At 40.6% G+C, this 24,393-nt stretch overlaps 3 protein-coding genes across 3 annotated transcripts; 1 reads left to right on the top strand and 2 right to left on the bottom strand.

Annotated features, from left to right (window-relative positions):
• Nucleotides 1-4,243: 4,243 nt before the first annotated feature.
• Nucleotides 4,244-6,767, bottom strand: mid1ip1l (MID1 interacting protein 1, like). Its single transcript, XM_080745466.1, has 2 exons — nt 6,649-6,767; nt 4,244-6,006 (listed from the first exon to the last, which is right to left on the bottom strand). Exon 2 carries the CDS (start codon nt 5,927-5,929, stop codon nt 5,447-5,449), a length of 483 nt encoding a protein of 160 aa, XP_080601592.1. The 5' UTR covers nt 5,930-6,006; nt 6,649-6,767; the 3' UTR covers nt 4,244-5,446.
• A 2,885-nt stretch (nt 6,768-9,652) lies between these two features.
• Nucleotides 9,653-14,631, bottom strand: tspan6 (tetraspanin 6). Its single transcript, XM_080745735.1, has 8 exons — nt 14,404-14,631; nt 11,430-11,618; nt 11,272-11,346; nt 11,075-11,170; nt 10,668-10,823; nt 10,446-10,529; nt 10,282-10,366; nt 9,653-10,089 (listed from the first exon to the last, which is right to left on the bottom strand). The coding sequence occupies exons 1-7, from the start codon at nt 14,488-14,490 to the stop codon at nt 10,298-10,300; spliced, it is 756 nt and encodes a 251-aa protein (XP_080601861.1). The 5' UTR covers nt 14,491-14,631; the 3' UTR covers nt 9,653-10,089; nt 10,282-10,297.
• Nucleotides 14,632-15,323: 692 nt separating this feature from the next.
• Nucleotides 15,324-24,317, top strand: srpx2 (sushi-repeat containing protein X-linked 2). Its single transcript, XM_080745785.1, has 10 exons — nt 15,324-15,573; nt 18,295-18,381; nt 19,014-19,205; nt 19,905-20,081; nt 21,883-22,006; nt 22,086-22,207; nt 22,313-22,492; nt 23,308-23,441; nt 23,589-23,710; nt 23,819-24,317. The coding sequence occupies exons 1-10, from the start codon at nt 15,522-15,524 to the stop codon at nt 24,003-24,005; spliced, it is 1,377 nt and encodes a 458-aa protein (XP_080601911.1). The 5' UTR covers nt 15,324-15,521; the 3' UTR covers nt 24,006-24,317.
• Nucleotides 24,318-24,393: the final 76 nt, after the last annotated feature.

Raw genomic sequence — 24,393 nt, 5'->3', positions numbered from 1 at the left:
TGCTGGTTGTATTGTATTGAGTAGAAAAAAATCTATTCAGGACAAGATTTATTTTAATGATCTGACAAAAACCTTTTTTTTTTAAAGATTTTTTTGTGGCTTTTCTGCCTTTATCGATAGTATACAGTGAAGATATAGACAGGAAACGGGGTGTGAGCGAAGGGGATGGACACACAGCAAAGGTCGTCGAGATCGGGACTCGAACCAGCGATGCACTGTCAGGCATCACTAGGCCAGCGGGCGCATCTGACAATTACTTTATTTATTTATTTTATATATCTAATACTGAAGCTCAAGGACAGATTCCTCGAACTGTGGTAGATAAAACTCAGACTACCAGAAAAGGACAATTCTCTTCTGGGAGGCAAACAGTTCAAGAGTTAGTTGTTCATGTTTGCAGAAATGTTACTAATGGTTTGATTTAGCATGCCGGGTCTCATTAGGTTTGCCCTGCAGTACAAGGCAGTGCATTGTAAGGTTAAGCCATGTGCTGAGATGTGAGTTTCACCCACTCTAAAAACCAGATGATGTTTACATAATGGTAATGTGCCTAGCAACACTGATCTGCAGGCATGCAAGCAGTATACATTACTGATCATAACAACTTGGAATAACCTGTTTTTCATATCCCCAGTTAATAAAGTCAAATATGTATTATTTATTTATTAGAAAACACCCATTCATTAGGCTTCTATGACATCTTTAACATTAACATTCACTTCAAAGTATCAAAGAATGGAAAAATTGGTGTCCCATTTCTTAAGCCTGAGTCACAGGTTGCAAACTCCAGTGGCTTATATTTAAACATGCCAGGACATAGAAGCAAACGACATAGTCGATAGATTCAGGTGTTTACTCTGGGAGCAGTGTTGCCATAGCGAGGTGGAGACAAAAAAACTGTAAGAAAGGCAACAGGTGTGGCAACCAGGAATATCAAACATACATTTGCTTTACTAACTAGATAAAAGGCCTTATTTAGAATCACGTGTATCAGCCCTTATATCGCCCTATCCAATGTTGAATTTGACCTATCTCATAAAGATACCACTCTATGTCTGTGACCTGCTGTCTGGTGCACGTGCTGCCAAGTGTGAGTGTTACAGCCATCAAGCACCCCCCTCATCAGATTGTGGAGGTGAAGTGAAGTTCAAGTTCAATATTTTATTACCATTTCAACAGTGTTGAAATGGCTTGAAGTGGGCACCATGACTGAGCAGCAATACAGAAATGAAATGTCGTGTCAGACATAACTAATATCTGCCAAGTCTCGTCTCTCTGATCATGCAGTCTATTGCTGGACACAGAGGGGCCACGGCGTGGCCACGGACGGTGTCACAGTACAGACTTGCACACTGCAAAAATCATGAGAGGCCTTTCAACATCAACCCGTCTTCTGCAGTATGTCCTTAGCTCTAGACAGACTCTTAATCCCCCATGTACATGTTGCATTGCATCCATAGCCCTTTGTGAAATGATTACCACCCAACTGCAAGCCTGACACCAAAGGATATCAGCATTACAGCACTGGATGACACAATAATGTTCAATAAAAGCATTGGATGACACAATCATCTTCAGTATCAAAGTAATAACTTGGAACGGGCCCAATAGATAGTCAGTGTATTGGACTTTATTGCCTTATACTTAGTCTCATTCTCCTTCCTAACAACTGTTGAGCATGTTGAAATTAATCAGGTTCATGCAATGCCTGGAGACTCTTGACTGCAATGACTGGTTGGAGGCTTTGGATATCAAGTTTGTCAATAAATCCATGCCTGGTAATATACAGCATATGTCAGGAAGGGTCTATTTTTATTGTCCAGTCACCTCTCTATTGCATTACAATAAATAACACTGTCACTGACCTTTCAACTGTTTTTTATTTTATTTGTGACACTTGCTTTGGCAATTTAAATGTATGTTTTCTCATGCCAATACAGCTCCTTTGAATTGAATTGAATTGACCTTTAATAGTTTAGTAGTTGTATTGGATAATGAATTTTATCATTAGAATATTATTACATTTTACTAAGCTAAATTGCTTTTACCCGCCCTCATGTACCATAGATTAATTCTGATGTTTCATAGAAATGTTGAGTTTGATGCAATCAAATGTAGTGTGATGCTGAATGAACAAATGCTGATAAACACTGGTCCATGGCATAATCCAGGACCACATGACCTAAACACTCAAATGCCTTTCACCATATTTGAAAGGAAACCCCATTTTGATTCATGTTAATTTAACTGTCTGACCACCAGCTGTCGTCTATGATATTGAAGATTAACCCAGTTCACTTCAATGTGCGCAGCTGAAGGACTGACCCGTGCAGTCATTTGGTTTGATTTGCTGCCATTTATATATGGTCCGCTGTGAAGGAAAAAAAAATAGGGACCATAGGCTCACAAGAAAAAAAAAATAATAATAAAAACTTAAGCCTGGCATGCAAGCTCTCAGCACAAGTATGCTCCTAGTTGGGTCAGAAGACCATAGTCTTGCATGCAGGATGCCCTCCACTCTCTCCGGATGCCCTTCACTACACTCCAATCTTTTAATCATTGCTATGCCTTTGAGAGACGGGGGGAAAAAACCTTTGTTACCGGATTGGCTACTCTTGGTCGAGCTGTTGCTAAGGGGAGGGGTTGAGAAAATGATGGATATACAGTACTGTATGTTGCAGCTGGTGAGGATAGACATTTTGAGCAAACTAACAGCTAGATATTTATTAATATAATATTATCTTCAGGTTTTTGCAGAAATTATCAATAATGCCTATGTCCTGTAATTTTGAAATGTTTTGTCGTTGACAGAGCAATGATCTGTTTATCTGTCTCACTCTCACCCAATACATTCTTATCTCTTGTCATGTCTGATTAGGCAGTGTAACTGATTTCCTTATAGCTGTCTTTAACCTGTTATAACCTTGTTTGAAATTAACAGCTGTGCTGCCAGCGTGTGAAATATGACATGGACTGTGAACTGCAGGTGTCTGTGGTATATCATAGGTAACCTAATGGTTATTAGGTCAAGATGAGATTATGATTCAGCTAGCCTCTCATGTCATAAGACAGCTTGAGGGCATTTGCCTTTCATATTGTGTGTATTCATCTGTGTGTGTGTGTGTGTGTGTGTGTGTGTGTGTGTGTGTGTGTGTGTGTGTGTGTGTGTGTGTGTGTGTGTGTGTGTGTGTGTGTGTGTGACAGACACAGTATTGTTTATTTTATAAATGAGATAGTAATAGGCACTTCCATCTTGTGTGATCTTTCAACTTTTGGTAAATAAATGCTTAGTTTATGCAGGACAGTCTAGCCCCGCCCAGCTGTAGTCAGCTGTCCGTCAGCTCTTCCTATTCCTCATTCACATATCTGCTGGTCATTTACACTGTCAGTAGGGAAGGTTAATTAAATACGTCTCGCTTTCTCTACCTATGCTAGGTTATCTGTGCTCAAATACTTGTGATTATGTCTGTTGATTCAAGTTATGTGTTAAAGTATTGCTATTGTATCCCTTTGGGGGTCTTGCTTGGCATTCCCCGATTTTGCATAGCAAGCCGCTCGAATAATATTCTGGGAACATCTCCGAAGAGAGCCCTTAATGCCAAGATTAACTGTTTTCCATTTTGCAATAAATGGCTAAAACTACTTTGACATGTTCCTGACTAAAGTGTCAGTTTAGGATTTAAACAGACGGGGCAATCTGGGAACCCATTCAGTAACAATCGATTTTAGGAACCACCTTGAGATTAGATTTAAATGCTACATTTTCATGGCTGTCTTGGCTGATGAAAAATGTATCTGTAAAGATGATTTCTGAACAAAAAATAAATAGACGTAGTGTTAACATTTAGCCAAATGTCTTTAGTATGAATTGTTTTTGCAAGTGAACTTCTGGATTTTGTTCCATGTTCTGTACTCTAAGAAGCAGTGTACCACAATGTTTAGCTAGCACATTTTATGACAATTGTGTTTAATAAGCACTCTGGTTATTTACACAACCCAATTTCGGGTGCAAGCTGTTCATTTTAAGTTCTCTGGACTCACGTCACTACCCTGATGGATTATCATATATATATATATATATATATATATATATATATATATATATGGTTATTGACAGCCCATGTAGTAAGAAGGAAACATAGTTCAACTTAAAGCCCTCACACAATGTATGCAAAGTATTCAGATACCCAAAAGTGCATTCTACTTGTAAACTAGTAAGGTGACACAAGTTAAGACAAAGGAATTAGATTTATAATCTTTATTTATCTTTATAGCATTTCTGCTCAATATAAAAGTTCTTGAAATATTCAAGGAAAAAAATAGAAATTACACCTTGTTGACCATCTTTTGTACCAGTCAGACAATGGGGACCAGAGATACGGCAACTGAACAGGGCATGAATTATAGAAAATTCAAGGCACACCATGTTACACGGGTATACCACTCAGAGACAAACATGTATACAATTCTTTAAATCAGGGCCATTTAAGCCAAAATCACATTGGACAGCCGTGTCACTCCGATAACAGTGGTTCTCAACCTGTGGGGGTCCCCAAATTATTTTGGGGGGTGCTCAGCTGATTAACTTAATGTGCAACATTGTTTTCTCACCCACAGTAAACAAACCAAAATAAAGTTTAAGTGTATAGAGGGTATCTGCACATTTCTAAAGTGACAAATTTAAAGACTTTAAACCACTAAAATGACAAATTAAATTGGCCAAATATATAGAGATAGAAACGTGAGTCGTGAGCATGTGGATCTGCCATTTTCACAAAAGAACAGTGCTATATAAAATGTAATGACTCAACTCTTAGTGCTCATTAGGGTGGGGGGTCCCCAGTTAAAATATGATTATTTTGGGGGTTGACGCCTGAAAAGGTTGAGAACCACTGTGATAACATATTAAGTTATTTTTGGCAAGTGACGCAGTTGCACGTCAAAGTATAAATCAGCCTTAAACCCTGCGTTAAAGAATTATTTGAAGAGGGGAAGAATAACCAGCATTCCAATCATTCAATCATAACCTTTGTTTTTGGTAGTCAAGCCATCACAGAGACCTGGTTTCATTGACAAACTTTGAAATGAAAGACCGGGAAGCTTCTACCAGAGCCGTGGCGTGAATCATCAGGAACTTCAGTACTAAACTCAGGCTCAAAGTGACCAATCTCAAATTGACAATGAGTTCACCTTGCATTCCTAAAATCATTTTCATCCAAGCTCAATGACATACGCAGGTGTCAGTCACTTTCACGTCATAAAAAAATAAACTAGTGGGGGAAGGAGGCTGGGCGACTTGGAGTGTTGCTACTCAGAGGCAAATGCTCTGATGCGCTCACCATTCACAGGAGAGCATTTAGGTGAGATGGGGGAGTCTCAAGTTCATCAAGCAGTCCAGGTTAAAAAAAGAAAAAAAAGTTAAGAAAAAAAAGGGTGTAGTTTCCTCTTATCTCATGAAGTTTCCACCGCCGATTTCCCTCTTGTAACGGCTGGTGAGGTGGTCTGCTTGTACTGTGAGTTTTGACAACACGCCAAACAGTCCCCTGAGGTGGTAGTGGAACTGGTCCTCAAGGTCCGAGTTGTCAAGAGGCAAGTCCCCGGTTACTGGCTGCCTTTCCTCTTGTTTGACTGCCATTTCTAGGAAGCTGGCCCCACTGCTCATTTCTCTTTTTAGCAGGCCCCATTCCATGTCGTTTTTAATGGACTTGAGGAGGAGGTAGTGCTCATACATGTCCCTCTGCTTGTTGGGGCATGGTGGCACGTTGTTGTTGGCCTCCTCAGCAGGGTTCTGGTTCTCCAGTGGCACATCCCTCAGCAGGCTGGGTACCATAATGGTTTCATCCATATTGTTGGCAGCAGCTATAAAGCGGTGCATCATGTTGAGGAGGGAGTGCTTATTGCTGGCTGGGTCAATGTAGATCTGCATCATGGTGAAGGCTTAGTTGGCTTAGTTATTGCAGCAGGTTGTTGCAGTGAGGCAGAGTTGTCGGATGTTGAAATTTCTCTCTGCAAAGGAAAGACATGAAAACGTGACTATGCACATCAGGTACACTACAACAGCATATCAGTCTCGCTAGCATATGCATGCATGCCTACAAAAGTAACAAGCAGGAGTAGGCTAGAAGGCTTTGTACAAATTAAGTGTGCTTAGTCAATACCAAGGTTTGGCACACAAATAGACAGAACCTTTAGTGTTAAGTTGCACGACAACGTTAACTCCTTTGAAGGCAATTCACTGTGCTTTTTCAGCCTTTAACCTGATTACGCAGTAGCCTAAGCCCACGGCTTCCTTGTATTAATTGAGTTCAAAGGACCCCAATGCAAACAAGCCCAACAGCTTTCTAGTGTTCATCATCCTTTCAGTTGACTTGATCAGTGAGCTGTAGCCTAGGGCTGTCCTGTACTTTTATGCAAACGTCTAGTAGGCCTATTCATTCAATCCTGAACTCAATGAACTGCTATGAAAGTGCTACGTGAAAACCATCATGCATTTGGAGGGAGTAGCAGTAGCCCAAGCTAGGTTGATAACCGAAAGACAACACCTTAGTTGTCGCATTGGCAAGTCGCGTCAGGCTGAAATTACATCAGCTTGACCTTGACATTGGGGTGAATAAATATACTCGGAGACGGAATGAAACATTTACTGACCTGGAGTACGAGGCTTGTCCGATGAAATGGCTTCTTGATGCTTTATAAGGAAAATCCAAGCCAAGCTCTCGTCAGACTGCACACACCACCACCCGCCGGGAAGAAAAGTGACAATTTCCCCACCCGCTGAAGTGCGGAACAAGTGTTTTATACGAGTGACGCCGGGTTACAGACACAGACCCCGCCCTCTGGCCGCTGTACAACTCCAGCTATTGGATGATATTGGTGACATGGGCGGTGCCTTACGTTGTCTGACGTATTTGAACCAATTACAAACCACATCATCACTGTCAATCAATATATTTGTTGTGTGGGATTGTGCCATGGTGGAAAAAGTACTCTTTTCCTGTATCCTGTATAAAGAAATTAGTGTAAGTGGTTATGTTTTTGAATAATATCAAAACCTTCAAAGTACCTAGTAGCCTAAATAGTACATTTAAAAAAGAAAAGAAAAAAGGGTAGAAGTAAAAATACTGGAAATTAGAAATACTCAAGTAAAGTACTAATACCTCAAAATTGTACTTAGCACAGTACTTAGGTAAATGTACTTGGTTACTTTCCACCACTGCAACTGCATATTTCCCTCTCTCTTACCCCCGCTCTCCCTAGTCCCTACTGTCTGCCTACTAGGCTACAATGCTGAATACACGAGTTCGATAATGATTATATTATTATTTATTTATTACAAAGTGAAAGTAGCACGTTCATTTGGTGAAACGAGCGCATAAAAAAAGACCAGACCAGTTGAAAGTAAGGTTACTTTCAACTGGTCTGGTCAAATACACGGCTTAATTATCGTTGCTAATGCACACAATAAAACACGACCTGCCAGGCTGCCACTGTACGTGCCAGTCTGATTAGATAGGCTTACACGTTTCAACTTGTTTTGATCGACGTTGTGGAGTGTGACACAAACACAGCACACATAGGCTATCATTCTAGTCTCTGTAACCAGTAAGCAGTCTATGGGGGTTTATCACCCTGACAACAATGTCTTACACAGCACTGCCTCCTGGCGTTTAAACTAACCAATTGATTCCTATAGTAGCTACACTACCGGCCCAGCCCCTGCATGGGAAAATAAATACACAACAAAATGTAATAATACCAAGCCTGGAATTTCGTCATTTTAGGTGCGTGCATGGCCACTTGGCCTTTGGTGTTGTCCATTTTTCGAGGGCACAAAGGCCAAATGCCATGTCAGGAAAGCCATCAACTAAAACAAGATTTTAGTCCATTGAAAGAATTTGTTGAATTTAAAGGTAAGGGATGATAACCTAATCTGCAGTGAAATAGATAAATGATGGTATTTACAATCTGATCCATGCTCAGCCCTGCACCAATCAAAGTCACTGGATTGGTTAAAAGATGGGGACTTGGGGAGTTAAGATTTCAGAATTTCAACAAAAGACACTGGTGTCTACAAGACAAGAAAGAGACACCGGTGTCCACTGTCAACATATTGACAAGAAAGACAGAGGAGAAAGTGGTACAGTCAGCTGGGGGATCAAGGCCACTGTGGCTCAGGTCATGCCATTGTTTTGAGGGGTACAAGGCCAAACTGAGGGGCAACAGGGCCATGGCCTTCATGAAATTCCGAATACTACAATTAATAACTGGAAAGATGCAAATGGAAATTGCAAGTGGACGCGAGTCACACTTGCAAATTAATTCCGTCTTACCATTTGAATTTTCCCATTTCTATTCAATGGGGAAAATTAATTCACTAATAAATTAATGGCCATATATGGAGATCATTGTCAGAACTTGTCCCTTTTATACTCATATATGGAGATCCCTGATGTCAGCAATAATAATCCCATCTAACTATTCATTTACCGAATGTCTGTCTGTTGTCTGTCTTCATGCTAACATCACTGATACTAAACAGTGTGGCCACCATGGTAACAGCCGCATGCTGAAACAATGCCCACATTTGGAGATGACTGACATCACTGATAACAGTGCCCACATTTGGAGATGACTTCATGACTGACATCACTGATACTAAACAGTGCCCAAATCTGATATACCCACATGCTGAAACAGTGCCCAAATTTGGAGATGACTGACATAACATCACAACCTGCTGTTAACACTTGTACCAACTTTGCTTTTTTGGAATACAAAAAGTGTATTATGCCTCATATTATTGTTGTTATACAACAACTACTACTACTATTATATGTTTTTAGGCTATTAGGTGCTAAATGCACATCTGATGTTCTACACATTTCACTGTATGACAGATAGCAAAAATAGCTGATCTACAAGCTCACAGCCTGTCATAATTGTGATGTAAGGTTTTAACAAAAACCGGGGGTGAGCTTGGACCGGAGTAACTGGGTAAACTTCGGACAGTGTTAACTGGGAGAGCTTAGACCTTCTGGGTCAGTGTGTCAACAACACGGCTGACTGCCTTGTAATCAAAGCACATTCCCATTCCTGACCTGGTCAATGTGATGGTTAAACTGATTCTGATTAGTTTCCATGTGTTCGTTTAGGTATACATATAAATGTTAAATGGACTAAATATTGTCCACTGATCACTCGACTCAAATAAGTTATCATTTCCATCTGTGATGTAAGAAGTTGTACAACAGTAAACATGAATTAGGGGGCATTATTCCCTGGATTCCAACCATCATTTAGCCTCGTGAACTAGCCTCTCCCGGATGTAGATTTCCGGGAGGCTGATTCACGAGGCTACCCATCATTCACATCTCCAGAACTCCTTCCCAGAGAAAGGTCTTTAGCAGGAAAAGCAAAGAATCGGTGTCAAAACCTTATGATGCATACAAATTCTTGAGCATATGGGCACATATCACATCCACAGATAAAGAACCATTATCACTGACAACCGATATGAAGTAAGTAAATCAATCTATGATAATAATGGGAGTGCACATTTAAAAGTAGGCCCAAGCTGCCAACATCTGACCCCAAGTCTTGCTTTTAGTTTCTCTGTGATATTGGTTTCAGAGACACAAAGGTTCACTCAGCATTGCAGAGCATTCAAACTTTATCAGCTTAACTTTATACGTGGGTTTCTAGAGAAAGATTACAAAATAACGTAGCCACAAAATCCAGAGATACTCCTTGTAGAGATGTGGAAATCGTAACAAATTGGCACAGTACACCATCAATTCAAATGGTAAGATAATACATCAGAATGACAAACATGGCAACAACAAAACAAATTAAATCTAAAAAACCACAAAATTAACAAAAAAAAAGCATATAGTTGCTATTTTCCCTTTTACAATCTAATCATAGCAAATACTGTCCCTTGTGATTTACTTTAATATTATTCCCTTCTGGTTGGGCATAAAACCATAAAAGCAGCAGCAAGAGTTTTTCTCTAAAATACAACAAATACAATATTAAAATAATAGGAGGTTCCTTTCACTCAGCTTGAATCAAGAGCTGCCCCTCAGTGACCTGTAAAGGACAAATGACATGGTACTCGTTAAACTAAATACAACAATAAACAATAATAATCAGTAATCAACTCATCGCATAGTAACAAAGTTATTCACAAACATACGAATAACAGTCATTTATATCACCTTTATTGGAAAGAATTCATGACAATTGAATATGTTTGATTGTATATTGAACAAAAAGTAGTACCTTTGGAAGAATGCCGTTAAACCATTTCATACTGGTTGTTGGTTATGTACCTTGACAAGCAGCACGCCAAGAATATTCCAATGAGCTGTGCACAGTAAAAAGAATGGTCAGTGATGACTTCCACGAACAATTTGATCAAAAGAGACAGACTGTAAGTATTATACCTGGAAGAATGCAATTCCAAAGGAGATCCCTGCAATGATTCCAAGGTTGGCCTCCATCACTGTTGTCACGAGTAAGATACAACCCTAAACATAATGGAAAGATAAGATCATGTTTAGGTTCAACTAAATTACTATTAACTTTCACAATACACAAATTAACAGAATTAATTTTCACAAGCAATTTTAAATCCACACAAACCAAGCTTCCGGCAATGACCTCACCGTATTGTAGACTTCTTGGCCAGCCTTACTACGGTCCTTCAGGGTATCTAGTGAGCACTTAAAGGAGTCTTTGCAGCAACTAACAGGGATACCCTTCTCTTTGAAGTAGTCCGTATGAAACCAGTCAGTGTAATTGGTCTCCCCGCAGCACTGGAACTAAACAGTGCAGACAAACAAATTAATACAGTACATTTATAAATATCGTATATCTTCATGCTAGTTGGGCTATATTGGAAATTAGCAGAACAAACTATTTACTTTAGTACTGCATGTTATGCTAACTCAAGCCCTGTGTCCTAACACAAATGGGGTTACTGGTAGTAATACAGCCACTGTTTACTAGGAAGAGGAACAAACAGACTAAAATCATTTAAAGCAGAGTGATTGCAAAGCTCCCAGGCACTTACAGTCCTCTGAATGGTGTCAACTGCAGTACTTCGGCTGTCAGTGGTATTGTAGTTGTCCACAGCGTTTGAATAGGCAACCTTTAATATGGCCTTGATCTAACCAATCCAAAAGAAATTGTGTTATATTTTTGCGACACTTCATGTTTTACATTTTGCTGTAATTCATTCTCTGTTCCATGTCATAATATGAATCTCACCTCATGTCTAAAGAGGAAGCCTGAGATTCCAGCCACAAGTTCAGCTAGAAACACCAAGGTCAGGAACATAGCATACTGGAAGAACAAACAAAGTAGAGATTATATACAACAAATGGCATATTGGAAGGGTACTTGGGAATACTGACTTTTGCACTGACCAGTTTAAGCATCCAGGGGCTTCCTCGGCATGTAGCGAAGCAGCCGAACAATCCGAAAATAACGATGGTGGCGCCGGTCCCAATCAGAACATATGGTGCATTGGTAGTCTTGTCAGAAGCCAGGGAGAAATAGGCCTCCAGGCTCACCTTCCCCCACACACCAACTGCTAGCAGGATCATTCCTGTGACCTGAAAGAGGTTTGAGGGGTAGACTGGTTCTTAGACACAATTATATGTTTTAAGGCTCAAACCCCAGCCACTAAATAACATACCTACTAACCGGTTCCATCATTTTCCCTGACGTCAAACAGCAGAGAAGCACTTTGAGATTTTGCAATGTGCAAACTAGTCCCCATATGAATACATGCATGTATGTTGATATATTTGTACCCTTGCATTTTATTTTAAAACAAATATGTATTAAAGTAATGTAATGCACCATTTCACAATGAAAAGTGTTTAAATTATATTATGTTACATTGCATGTGAGAAACCAGTAAAAGTGAGAACTAGAATGGTCCAATTCTGGGAAATTGCAAACGCTGTTGTACGGATGTGAGTGACGAGGAATCCACTAGGAAATGAATTCCGTCTTACCATTTATATTATATATTGTGACTTCAAGTAAAGCATGACCAAAATCTTAAATATTCTGTTGTGCAAAGTTTAGCAATAAGCAGGTTCACGTTGATGGCAAAAGATTCTCAAGACCTAGAACAATAGGTAACCAATAATGTGGTTGCCTATTAGCAAACACACCAATTAGAAAGGTGCAATTCTGGGAAATTGCAAGTGTGGTTGGGAAGAAAATGTGTAGTTCTGATGAATTCCATTTTGTCTTAAATTTATATTACATATTGAGATGTCAAGTGAAGCCTGACCAATCCTGTCTGATTGGACATTATATTGTCCAATCAGAAAAGGGACAGAAAAGGAAAAAGTCCATTGAGCTCAATGGATGAAACATCCTCTGGGATTTGCTGTCGGTTTTTATTTGCGCACACACTCGCCTGGCACCCCTTCTTCCCTTATATATAATACTTCCCTTATATATAATATACAGTATATGTCCGCAGGTCTCTGTGGAGGACAATCTCTATGTGTTTGGGAGGTGAGTGGGCACCGGCTTCCCTAAGATTGGCCAACCTGACCCGTTGGCTTAACTGATTGGCTGAGCTTCGTGTCACAATTTGTGCCTCTGCGCCAATGTGTTTGTTATGGGGCATTGGCTTCCCTGATTGCATGTAACTTTAAACAATTACCACATTTTATTTTCATAGGGATCCCTAAAGACCTCCACCTTTTCCACATGCAAGATGAACCAAGTCTCTCGAATCCACTTCACATAGCACATATATACATGACAGTACAGAGAGGGAGGAGTAAGAGTCGTCTTGCTCTCTGACATGAACCAACAAACCCCCTGGACACAGAACATACCTGGCATGTCTCAGGTTTAACCCAAAACATACTGGTCAGATGTCCTGTCAGCTAGTTGCAGGCCCACACCTGTGCTGGACTGCTGGTGGTTGATAAAGTGTGATAGACAGATAGCATAATAATGAAATGGCAAGGTACTTCCACTCTCTACCACAATCTAATGAACTGAGTTAAAATAACTCGCATCATAATTTTACACTTCATTCCACATATTTTTCCTGCTCTTAATCTTGCTGTTTCACTGAACAGTTTTCACCACAGTTGCAGGCAAGACAACAATGTTTATGGGTGGTTTAGGAGGCATCTGAGTGACTACAAACACAACCAATTTATTAAACCTGAGTCATAGTATGTTCTGTCCAGGAGGTTTGTTGGTTCATTACTCCTCCCTCTCTCTACTGTATAAATGTGCCGGCATTCAAAACCAGTGCATGTTTAAAAATTACACAATTAAACATACCAGTAAATGACATTCTTTGAGAAGTTTAAGGACTGCAGTAGTCATTAGCTAATATTTCTGGATAAGGGTGTGCAAGAGAAGAATTAGCTCAAGAGATTAAAAAACTAACAAAAACAAAACAAGAACAGATGAGAAGAAAACATCTGTATCAAAATGAACATCTGTGTAAAGAGATGAAAGTTGAAGTTGGAAAACAGCGCCCAAAACTGAGAAAATTCAGTGGAGCAGCTTGCCAAAAGGTTGTGGGTAGGCTTATTAACTAATATTTGTGTCTATGAAGTTTATTTGTTTTATTTATTTTAAATAAATAAAAAGTAAAGTTTCACTTTTTGAAACAGTTTCAACTTATTTTTTAGGAAACTGGTGGTTAAATAAAAAAGGTCGAAGTCAACATTTTCAGCCACGTTACAGAGGGCCACCAATGATGCAATATATAGCCACATCAGCTCTACTTTGATTTGAGTCAAATTGGTGTCAGTCAGTCATAATGCATGCGTTTTCCATGTCGTGCAGCATTATGCAGCAGAGATTTTATTCAAACACAACCCAAGGTAAACACTGACCCCCAGGGCTGTAGTTGCATTAACACCGCTGCTTCTTCCTCGCACAAGTCATTAGTCTGATAAGAGCCTCGGCTCATCCAACCGAGAGCAATAAATGGACAGATAAAAGCATCGACCTTTTTAAGCGAAAAAAATACATGGCTGTTTTAGTCACTAGCCATACGGTTCTGTAGGGTAGCCTATATGTCGTAGGCTCGTAGCCTACGTGTTGCTTTTTGCGCCCCACCGCTAGAAAAAAAGAAAATCACAAATCTGGGAACAATTTATGTTGTTGTCAATACGTCTACATCTACAAAATAACCCCGGGTTCGACATTTCAACAAGTGTTTTCTTTCGCCCAGAGTAAAAAATCACGTTTGTTTATTTTAAACGAGGGGACAATTATGCAGCATATTTTACAGAGTTTTACACATAACACACAAAAGCTAAAAATGGGTTGACCAGTTGGCATCCGCCGCTTGCCAAGCCCATTGTCCTAATATGATGTGTCCCTGTGGCTGCAACAACTTACCCAAAATATGAGACTGTAGGAAATCAAAAAGGTCTTGAGACATGTAATCACGGGCTTCGTCTGAAGCCGCCTGGACGGAGGAGACATCGTGGATTATATTGTTTCTTCCCCCGTTTAGGTTGTTTAAAAAAGAAGAGAAACTTCAATGCGACCTGGATGACTCTGTCTGTGTGTGGGGGAGAGAAAAAACTTTGGACGACAAATCCAAGGAGACTAGAGCGAGAGAAAAGAGACGGGGGAAGTGTCGTCACTAAACCTACGTATCACTTTCCTGAGGGAACCGCTTTGGAGGGGGGACTGCTTCGTTCTGGAAAATAGCCGATCTACAAGCTCACAACGCGTCGCACCAACGTGTGGCGAAGTATATATAGACCGGGCTTTATGCTGCGCAATACGACGGTGTCGCGTGCCTAGAAAGATGCTGATCTTTGACTTTTGGCAAGGATGATTGATTGATTGTTTTAGATTTTTAGACGTCCGAGGACTGGAGAGAAAAGAAAAGCTTCATTTGCAAGTTGCAACAGATGAACATGTTGTGTTAATGATTGCCCGGCATCGAGGAATTTAATTCCTAGATGAGATGACTTTCTAAAACTATTATAACACGCATTATGTGGTGTGGATTGGGCAAATCTGACGTTCCCATTAATAGCCTATATTATTATTTCATTTGTTGTAGGCCTACGGGCTACGACCAAAGGCGTTTGTACAAGACTACAAGTAATGCTCTTTGGAGGAATGGGGTTTGATAAATATCTATTTATAGGCTACTTATCTTCATGGAAATATGGGAAGCAGCAGCCAATCCAAACCAGTTTTTTTTTAGAAGTCCCACAGCGCCACCAAGCGGCTTTGCGTTTTCATGACTTGTGCGAAGTAGAAAGGAGGACCATCATCAGTTGGGTAGAAAACTGCGAAGACACTGGTCTGACTAGAAGAGACTCCGGCTCCGCAGTAAATAAAATACGTAGGTTGTCAACTATGGATTAATTTATGGGATTAACATATTTCTTCTCGGAGGCTGGCTTCTGTGCAGTAGGCTAAACACAATTTTAAATCTATCAAATGAAGCCATTATTAGGCTACTCTGGTGTGCTTGAAGACAACTAAGTTTTACCATGTCACCCCCCAACTGGATTGCTGTAGGCCTATTCATTTTATATATCACAGGTGAGTTGCTGCCTGGTAAGAAAAGCCTGTCTCTTAACTCTTATGGGATATATTGCAAATGCCATTTCATTCTAGCTCTGTAGAGATAGTCCTGAATGCAGATGTTTTTATTTTGTGCCTGTTCTCCCTGTGCGCTCAGAGGAAATTCCAGCTGCTGCATTGGATTAGATACAGATGTGCAGTCAGTGCAGATTGTTTTCAGAGGACACAATGGAGCAGTCATTTGAGGACCAAAGAGCCTACGTGGACTCTACCTAATGATACTCACAACCTTGATAATGTCACAAATGTTTTTTGTTTGTTTGTTTGTTTATGAGTTTTATTTGTAGGTTATCTGCACTATAGCCAGCCATAGTCCCCCAGGTGCTGGTGAACAGTCAGCACAGAGCATCATCTATCATCTACACACACACACACACACACACACACACACACACACACACACACACACACACACACACACACACACACACACACACACACACACACACACACACACACACACACACACACACGTGGAATAAATACAAAGCTGTTATATAAAAATATATATTACATAGGCTATACATACACTCAAAGCTATAATAAAACAGTAATCAAAATGTCAAATTATTGCTGACAGGACTTGTAACAGTGAATTACTGCACCCTCCTGTGTGTGTGTGTGTGTGTGTGTGTGTGTGTGTGTGTGTGTGTGTGTGTGTGTGTGTGTGTGTGTGTGTGTGTGTGTGTGTGCGTGTGTGTGTGTGTTTAGGTGATTCTCCAATTTTGAACGTGCATGTCCTTGTCCTCCTTAGATCTTTGTATAATTACAGCCCAACACAGATCACTACTACTTAATTAGTGACTTGCTGTGACAGAGCCATCATTTGATCCAAGTGAATGACGTGACCTTAGATCCACCATGCATCCACCTAGATAAGGTGTCTGACTCTGCAGGATTTAATGCTCGTTGCTTTGCTCACATTCATTGTCAGATTGTCTTCTGTACTCAGAAGGAGGTAAGGAGTAATTCTCATCAGCAATGACATTTTAAATCTTTCTAAGATAAATGAAACAAGACATTTTATGAGCAGTTAATTGCAGAGTTGTAACGTACAGCCTGGTCTGCCACCCCCCACCCCTCTCCCTGCATGTGTGTCTTCCTGGTTGCATCAGTCCTGAGAGTAGTGGGATTAGTGCCTGGTCTTACTGATGCATGATGTGTCAGAGTCTGGCTATTCTTCAGCCCCTCCAACAAAACTACAAGTCTGCACTGCAAAACCCCAGAGTGTTATATTAACTCTAAACGTGGATCATTAAGGAAGGACCCATGTTCACAGTTTTTAAATTAACATTAAGGATTTTACTGTGTGTGTAATGGAAACATGGGCAGCCACTATTAGTTGTGAGACACATATTCAGGACCTTTGTATTCTAGTACAAGTTCATTCTTGTCTGGGTTTTATCTGGCAAAGCAAAGCCTGCATGTAGATTTCTTCTGTATCACATTACTTAAGCCCTTGTAAGCAGACAGCAATATCAGAAATAACAGGAATGTTTATCTTATAGCTTCTTCATTTCCTCTATGCCTGATTTGCTGTTAAAGGGAGACATGAGTGTACTGTTAAGTCTGAGAACATGCCAATGCATGGAACACTAATTAAGAAAAAGCTGATGAGGTGAAATACTAAAATCACTGGAACATTCCAGAACATTTTCCAAAGGGGGCACACTGTTGAATGTGCTGACACTGACACAATTTGGAACTTTATTCAGATAAACCTTATTTGGTCTGATTTGAGGTGAATGGCGTGAAGGCATGGGGAGTGCCCATAAGTCAGAACGCTCATCAGAATTTAGTTAGGGTTAGGTTTAGGCATAGTTTTACTGAGGTTAGGGTTAGGGTTTGGGTTAGGTTTAGGCATAGTTTTACTGAGGTTAGGGTTAGGTTTAGGCATAGTATTTTTCACCTGGTTAACATCACCAGATTCTGACTAATGAGCTTTCTGGCCAATGCCATGGCACCGAAGGCGTAGGAATGGAAAGTCTCAGGCTGCTTGGCACTCATCTCTAAACATGCTGTCATTGGAGATCTTCAAGGGAGAGGGATCGCTTGCATGAACCACAATTGCTGAGGAGGAATGATGGTGGTCGGGTAAACTCACTGTATGGAAAGTTCGATTCAGCCAGTGCAGATTTTGTAGGGCTCTTTTTTGCCATTTTTACTTGGGAACTTGTTAAGGAACAAATTCAAAGTGTCAAATGAAGACATACTTGTCTGTCACATTGCTGGCGAAATGGGCCCGGCGAAATAACCAATACACCACATGCTTCAATTATGACTATGTTTCAATTAGTTTAAAGCAGTAGGAATGGTGACGTTTGCAGCACCACAACTGTTTTTAGCCTACTTTATGACATTTGTGTCCTTCCCTTTAAAGTGTAGCCCCTATGTTGATAGGTATGCGTTGACTAGGCTTTAAAACCCATAGTCCTGGGGAGCTTCCTGTGGGCTTGCAGTCTGCTTCACAGATTACATATCCAGGTGTCTGGCGTGGAAAGTTATTAAGCTGCTCAGAAAAGGGATCTGAATTAAGTTTGAGGAAATGAGACTATGGGGAAATCCTGGCATCAATGCTAGACCACACTGTTCCCCCCAGAAAAGAATAAAGAAAAAGGAGCATATTAGTTGCACACAAGTATGTTAATTATTTTTTAAATACATTAACATCTGTTTCAGGTATCTCTGGGACCATACATAGTAGCTACAATGAGTTGGAACCAGAGGAGGAGGAGGACTACTACACTCCTAAACTGGACTACAATAGTAAGTAAGAGAGGACACCTTAATTAAAAGTGCCTGCAGGGATGAGTTGCGTCTTTACCAACAGTCTCATCGTCCAATGGGCACAAGAGTCAAGACTGAGCGACTTGATCATTTGTGACTAATACATTTAGAAAAAATGGATAAAGTGCTTGTTTTTAATGCGGTGCAGTTTAGCAAACATCGACTAAATTATTCCGATAAGTTTGGTAATTTGTTTTAAGCCTTGTTGTCATGATCGTGACCTCTGCCCCCTGCTCTGTGTACCCTTCCCCTAGCTGCAAATAACTTAGATGCTATAAGAGTTGCAATACCAACCGTTGACAGCCCATTTATTTTCTGGTTATTATTTTTTCAAGTGTTTGAGTTTGCGTACCACCTGTTTCAAAACTGCACACAATGTACTGTAGGAGGCAGCAGGACATTGTTATTGAATATGAGTGCTTCCAAACTCGAACACTTTGAAAAGTGATTAAACAACACATATTCATGCCGGTATGGTCTTTTAAGTAACTTACCATTTATTTTCAATGTACTGTAATATGAGTGGTTCAAGGTTAATATCATGACATTTGTTATCATTTGTTTGTTGTGCTCTGGTAGACTAATTTATTTTATTTTTTATTTTTATACAGACCCAAATTGGTGTCATTCTCCCAATCTGCCCAATGGGGAGGTGACCTGCTTCTCTCCTCGTGGAGGACACTACCGCAGCACACTGGGCACCCGTTGTGAACTGAGCTGTGACCGAGGATACAGACTGCTGGGGAAGAGCTCCATTCAGTGTCTGGCCAACCGCCGCTGGTCCGGCACGGCTCACTGCCGAAGTAAGTGGGGTACACGCAGGGTAGGTGTCGAATTTTGGGCCCTGGGTATTTAACTATTGAAAAATAGCAGATATACAAAATCACAGCGCGGCATTCGAGCTTGTAGATCTGCTATTTTTGAAAAATCATGAACATTTGTGCTGTGTATTTTGTATATCTGCTATAAGTCTTTGAATATTTAAAATCCTTCTAAGGTTTTTTGAAAAACCTATGTTTCTATGTCAGTGGTGCTCAAACCTTTTCATGCGATGGACCCCCAAAATGATATGTATTTGGACCCCCATCTCAAAATATTTAGTTCCAGGGACCCCCCAGAAGCAAAATTTGAGTTACAAATGTTCGCTTAAAAAATGCATAGGCCTATATTCAAAGATTTGCACACATTTTCACGACTTTTCAAAAATAGCAGATCTACAAGCTCGCAGCGTGGCACTCGGTGCCGCGCTGTGAGCTTGTATATCTGCTATTTTTCAATAGCTAAAGTATAAAATAATTCCAGGCCGCGCCACCTTGGGCACTAGTAACTCAGTGTGTAACCTCCTCTCCCTCTCCCCCTTGTGACACCCCTGCATACACGCAAGAGATCATTTGTCCTCCATTTCCTGTTTGTATCTTTAATTTTTTTTACACTTGTGACACAATGCTATAAAATTGTCTTAATCTCTAGTACTCGTTAAATCTTTTGTCTCCTTTCTTCAGAGGTGCGTTGCCATGTGCTCCCCCTGATCTTTCATGGCAGGTACACCTGTACCCAAGGCTTTGTGGCGGACTCCAGGTGTGACTTCTCCTGTGCCCCTGGTTACCGTTTTGAAGGGGTACACTCACGCACCTGTCTGGTTGATGGGTCATGGAGTGGGGTTGAACCCGTTTGTTCAGGTACATGTCAAGTTCTAGATCAGGGGTACCCAAAACCTTTCCATGCAGAGGACCCCCAAATAGCTATCCTGGATGCGGCCCCCTTACGGTAAAATAACAAGAAAAGAAAAGAGAGAAATAGAATAAAATAGACACTCTACATACAAACATACACTGCATTACTTTGTGAGCTTGTAGATCTGGTGTTTTTGCTAGACCTTTTTTTAATGTCTGAAAAAGACTGACATGCCCAAGATAGCAGATTTTCATTTTCTTCTCCTTCACAATTGGCCCCCAAGCATCCCCCACTTTGAAAAGATGTGCTCTAAGCTCACTGATCAAATATTCAAAAAACATCTTGTTCACAATTGAAAGTAAGCAGTGTTTGAATTGATTTCCCATCAGCTATAAAATACCACTGTCAACTTGACCGTTTAAGTTTATACTCCACTGAGGAACAAGATTCAATCCATCTGACGCTTTCTGTATGAATGAATGATTTATATTTGTTTCCAGTGCCAACAAGCTGACACAAAAACGAATAAATAAACAAAATAAAGTAGGCTAATACTGCATACTTAAGATCAAAAGTACATCAATAGTTCTGAACGAGAGAGGAGGGCGAGAGAGAGAGAGAGAGAGAGAGGCACAAAGACAGAATGAACAAGAAACAGGACAAGAAACAGACTTGAGTAATAGGTTGGTATGATCCATCACAGTGCCACTGTCTATGTGTAAGTTGCATGTCTTCTTCTATTCCAGGCTTTATGTATGAAATTGGAGATTGCAAATGTATGGTTATCAAATAAATATTTAACTAAATCACTATCCAGAAACATATCTACATTACTTTATCAAAGAGTGTTTTTCTTAAAGGACAACTCCGCCCTAAATCACTTCTAGGCTCATTTTCCTACTTATATTGGTCATTACAAACACATCCATGCCATCATTGTCCCACACAAGCCATCACACTCTACAAAACAGATGTTATGCTTTTATGTGTTTTGCCAAGTCCCGGAAAAGATGCCCTGTGATTGGCCAGTGCAGTCACTTTGATTGGCACTTGTGCCGAATGCTCACCTCAAAACATTATTTATTGTGGTGGCTGGTGTGGGACAACCAAGGCATGGATGTGTTTGTAATGACAACTAGTAACACATTCATGAAAAAGAAAATCACTTTTCAACACAACAAATAGTTTTAAAGCGATAGGCTTATAGGCTCCACTCTATGCTATGACAGCTGCGGGGTTCTGCTGGGGAAACTGGATAACAGGGGCATTTCTGCCTAATAGACCCCATGGGCAGTCTTTTGGGATCAATATAAGTAGGAAAATGAGCCTAGAAGTGTCCTTTAAGTCATGATAAAAAGGGCAGTACAATAAAAAGTGAGTTTCATTCTCCACTTCACCAAGTTCACAATATCCACAAAGTCTTTGGTCTATTTCTGTTCCTGTATATCGTCCTGTTTCAATGTGTAGTGGCAATATTCCAGAACGAAACTGTGCGCACAGAGATCGCTGTATTTGTCTGTTATTATAACCCAGCGCTCAAAGCATGCCGTCTCCCACCCACTCAAATAAAACAAACATTTTCATCTTGCAGCTCTGTCTTTCACATATTTCCTGCCCCTCTGTTCTCTGGACTGGCTCCAGCACCATGGGGTATTATCTCCCAGCTCACAAATTCCCCTCTCCATAAAAATGAATTGATGCAATTAACCCACAGGATGTCAATACACAACTCATGGCATTTACAGTACTTAAAGTAAAAAATATATATGCAAATGTATTTACCAAGAGATTTGCTTGTCTTTCCAGACCAAGATCCACCAAAGATCAGGTGTCCTCGGTCCCGAGTCAGGGTAGCTGAACCTGGGAAACTAACTGCCAGGGTCACCTGGGACCCACCTGTTGCCACAGATACTGCTGATAAATCACTTGAGTATGTCACCTCTTCTGTTTCCCCTCCTTCTCCTTTGTACTTAACATGGAGTGAAACATCTGTCTTTTTGTCTCTTAAGTGTGATACTCGTAGGCCAGGGGTCAGGCACTGACTTTGAAGAGGGACCAAACATTGTACGTTACAAAGTATATGACCAAGCCAGGAACAGGGCTGCCTGCAAGTTCATTGTCCGTGTTGAAGGTAAGGCAGAAATGTCCTTCATAATTTTGAAAAAACTAAATAAGATTTAAAATTTCATGTGGTGAATACAATCTGCTATTGACAAAGTTGAATTCTTACTTCCAGTGAAAAGGTGTCATGAACTCAAAGTACCTCTGCATGGCTACCTGACCTGTGACTCTGATGGGAACAACTATGGCGCGGTGTGCGAGTACCACTGTGATGGGGGATTTGAAAGGAAGGGCTTGTCTAGCAGAGTGTGCCAGTCCGAAAGCAACTGGAGTGGAGAACCTGCTCAATGCGTTTGTAAGTATTGACAATCAAATGACTTTAGTCAGAGGTTCCCAAACTCTGTGCCGAGGTGCCGGGAGACAAGTCCAGGTGTGCTGTGAGATATTTGACAACCACACACAATATAATGTATCATACAACAATACAAAAAGTGATTACTTGTGCCAGAAGAGCGCACAAGTGGGGTGATGAGTGCTGTCTGTATGTATAATGGATTGCATTTTTATAGCGGTTTCTAAGCAAGTTGCGAACTCAAAGCGCTTTACAATGTCCATTCATTCATACGTTGGGAAGTGAAGCGGCGAACTTTCAACGCCAGTGTCCTCACTTCCCACATTCACACACCAATGGTGGCAAGCTTGCGCCGACCAACTCATTGGATATATGTACTGTATGTGGCTGACATTACAAAGGCTGGGCCTTTAGCCAATGAGTTAGCAGCGTTCTTGATGACGTCATCACCAACAAGTGCAATCTGATATAAATAACACGGTGCAAGTTGGCACCTCGACTGAGTGCCAACTTGCCCACATACAGACAGCACTCATCACCCTACTTGCGCGCTCTGCTGGTTACCTATGAGTGCACAAGACACAAGTTGGCACCTTGACAGTACAGTCTAGTTCATTCTTCATTCACAAAGTCAGTACTTGAGATTCTGACTTGCCTATTGGTGTTCCTGGGGCACCCAAAAAGTTTGAAAACCACTGAATGATGTCATGGATATGAAGATGCGATGCAACGAGTTTTCTTCTCATTTTTTTAAACACTGAGTACTGTATAGCTGTTCTACGGAAAACCTTAATGTAGTTTTTATTTTGTATGTGCAGCAATGATTTTTAAGACCGATGTGAAGACGGCCCCTGCGCTACTGGATCAGTTCTATGAAAAGAGGAGACTGTTGATTGTATCAGCACCTGACATAACTGACCCCGATTACAAGATGCAGAACATTATGATACAGGTGAGGAAAACACACCGCCCATGAGGGCGTTCTCAGAAAAACTCACCAGAAAAATATCAGAGAAAGAGTGCGTTTATTCAAGTTTGCTATGACAGATTTGGCACGCTCACTCAAAACAACATTGTTTAATTTTTGCATCCTGTTTAGAAATTAGACTGTGGCTTAGATCTGAGACACGTGACAGTGATTGAACTCCTCGACTCACCGCCTCGGGAGCACGGTCGCATCAAAGAGAAAGAGCTCGACTCTGAAGTTATCGAGGGCCTGAGGTAACAGGTGCCACTGGCAACCTGAACCACTCAAGGGTTCAGATACAGTATGTAGATCATTACGTTTAACCAAATAAGCTGATAAATCCATTTTGTGTTGTGGTGTAGACAAATCTTCAGAATATCCAGATCCTACTTCAGCATGGTGCTGCTGGATGACCGCGGAAGAGACCGAGAGAGATTCATGACCACCGTGAGCTCAGAGGAGCTCTTTTCATACATTGACAACTACCTGTTGGACGAAGAGGAGCGAGAAAGACTGGAGCTCCACAGAGGATTCTGTGATTCTGGTTGATTGATTAGGTGAACAGAGCTCCCTGCAGCTACAGGAACATTGATCAGCATCATTAGTGACGTGGATGGCAAAAGTACAGATGAAATATGGACGATATTGACCAAATCAAATATCATACCTCTATGGATATTGCGACGATAATATCAAACTGTTAAAAAAAAAAAAGAATGCGAGCTTTTTCCCTATTAAAACCAGGAAAAGACGACACTTATAACTAGTCTCATATAATGATATTGAAATAAAATTGATATATTGCCCAGAATGTAATATGGAAGATGAGAACGAAAGAATAATGCAGCAGTTCCTTCCATTCAAATGTCATCGTTATACAACAATGCCGTTAGTGGTTACATGTACATTGATTCACCTGCAGTGGATGCTCAATAGT

The sequence above is a fragment of the Nannobrachium achirus genome, assembly GCF_963921795.1.
Source record: "Nannobrachium achirus genome assembly, chromosome: 17".
Classification (NCBI taxonomy): domain Eukaryota; kingdom Metazoa; phylum Chordata; class Actinopteri; order Myctophiformes; family Myctophidae; genus Nannobrachium; species Nannobrachium achirus.
The sequence above is the reverse complement of the archived record's forward strand: the minus strand, read 5'-3'. Positions and strand labels throughout refer to the sequence as shown.

What these genes read in the sequence shown, in the direction of transcription:
- mid1ip1l (XM_080745466.1), bottom strand. Translation starts at nt 5,929, where the DNA reads ATGATGCAGATCTACATTGACCCAGCCAGCAATAAGCACTCCCTCCTC.
- tspan6 (XM_080745735.1), bottom strand. Translation starts at nt 14,490, where the DNA reads ATGTCTCCTCCGTCCAGGCGGCTTCAGACGAAGCCCGTGATTACATGT. An exon ending in CCTACAGTCTCATATTTTGG is followed by an intron (nt 11,619 to 14,403) that starts GTAAGTTGTTGC and finishes AACCTCTTTCAG; the next exon opens with GTCACAGGAATGATCCTGCT. An exon ending in GCCCCTGGATGCTTAAACTG is followed by an intron (nt 11,347 to 11,429) that starts GTCAGTGCAAAA and finishes TTGTTCTTCCAG; the next exon opens with TATGCTATGTTCCTGACCTT.
- srpx2 (XM_080745785.1), top strand. Translation starts at nt 15,522, where the DNA reads ATGTCACCCCCCAACTGGATTGCTGTAGGCCTATTCATTTTATATATC. An exon ending in TCCTAAACTGGACTACAATA is followed by an intron (nt 18,382 to 19,013) that starts GTAAGTAAGAGA and finishes ATTTTTATACAG; the next exon opens with ACCCAAATTGGTGTCATTCT. An exon ending in CGGCACGGCTCACTGCCGAA is followed by an intron (nt 19,206 to 19,904) that starts GTAAGTGGGGTA and finishes TCCTTTCTTCAG; the next exon opens with AGGTGCGTTGCCATGTGCTC.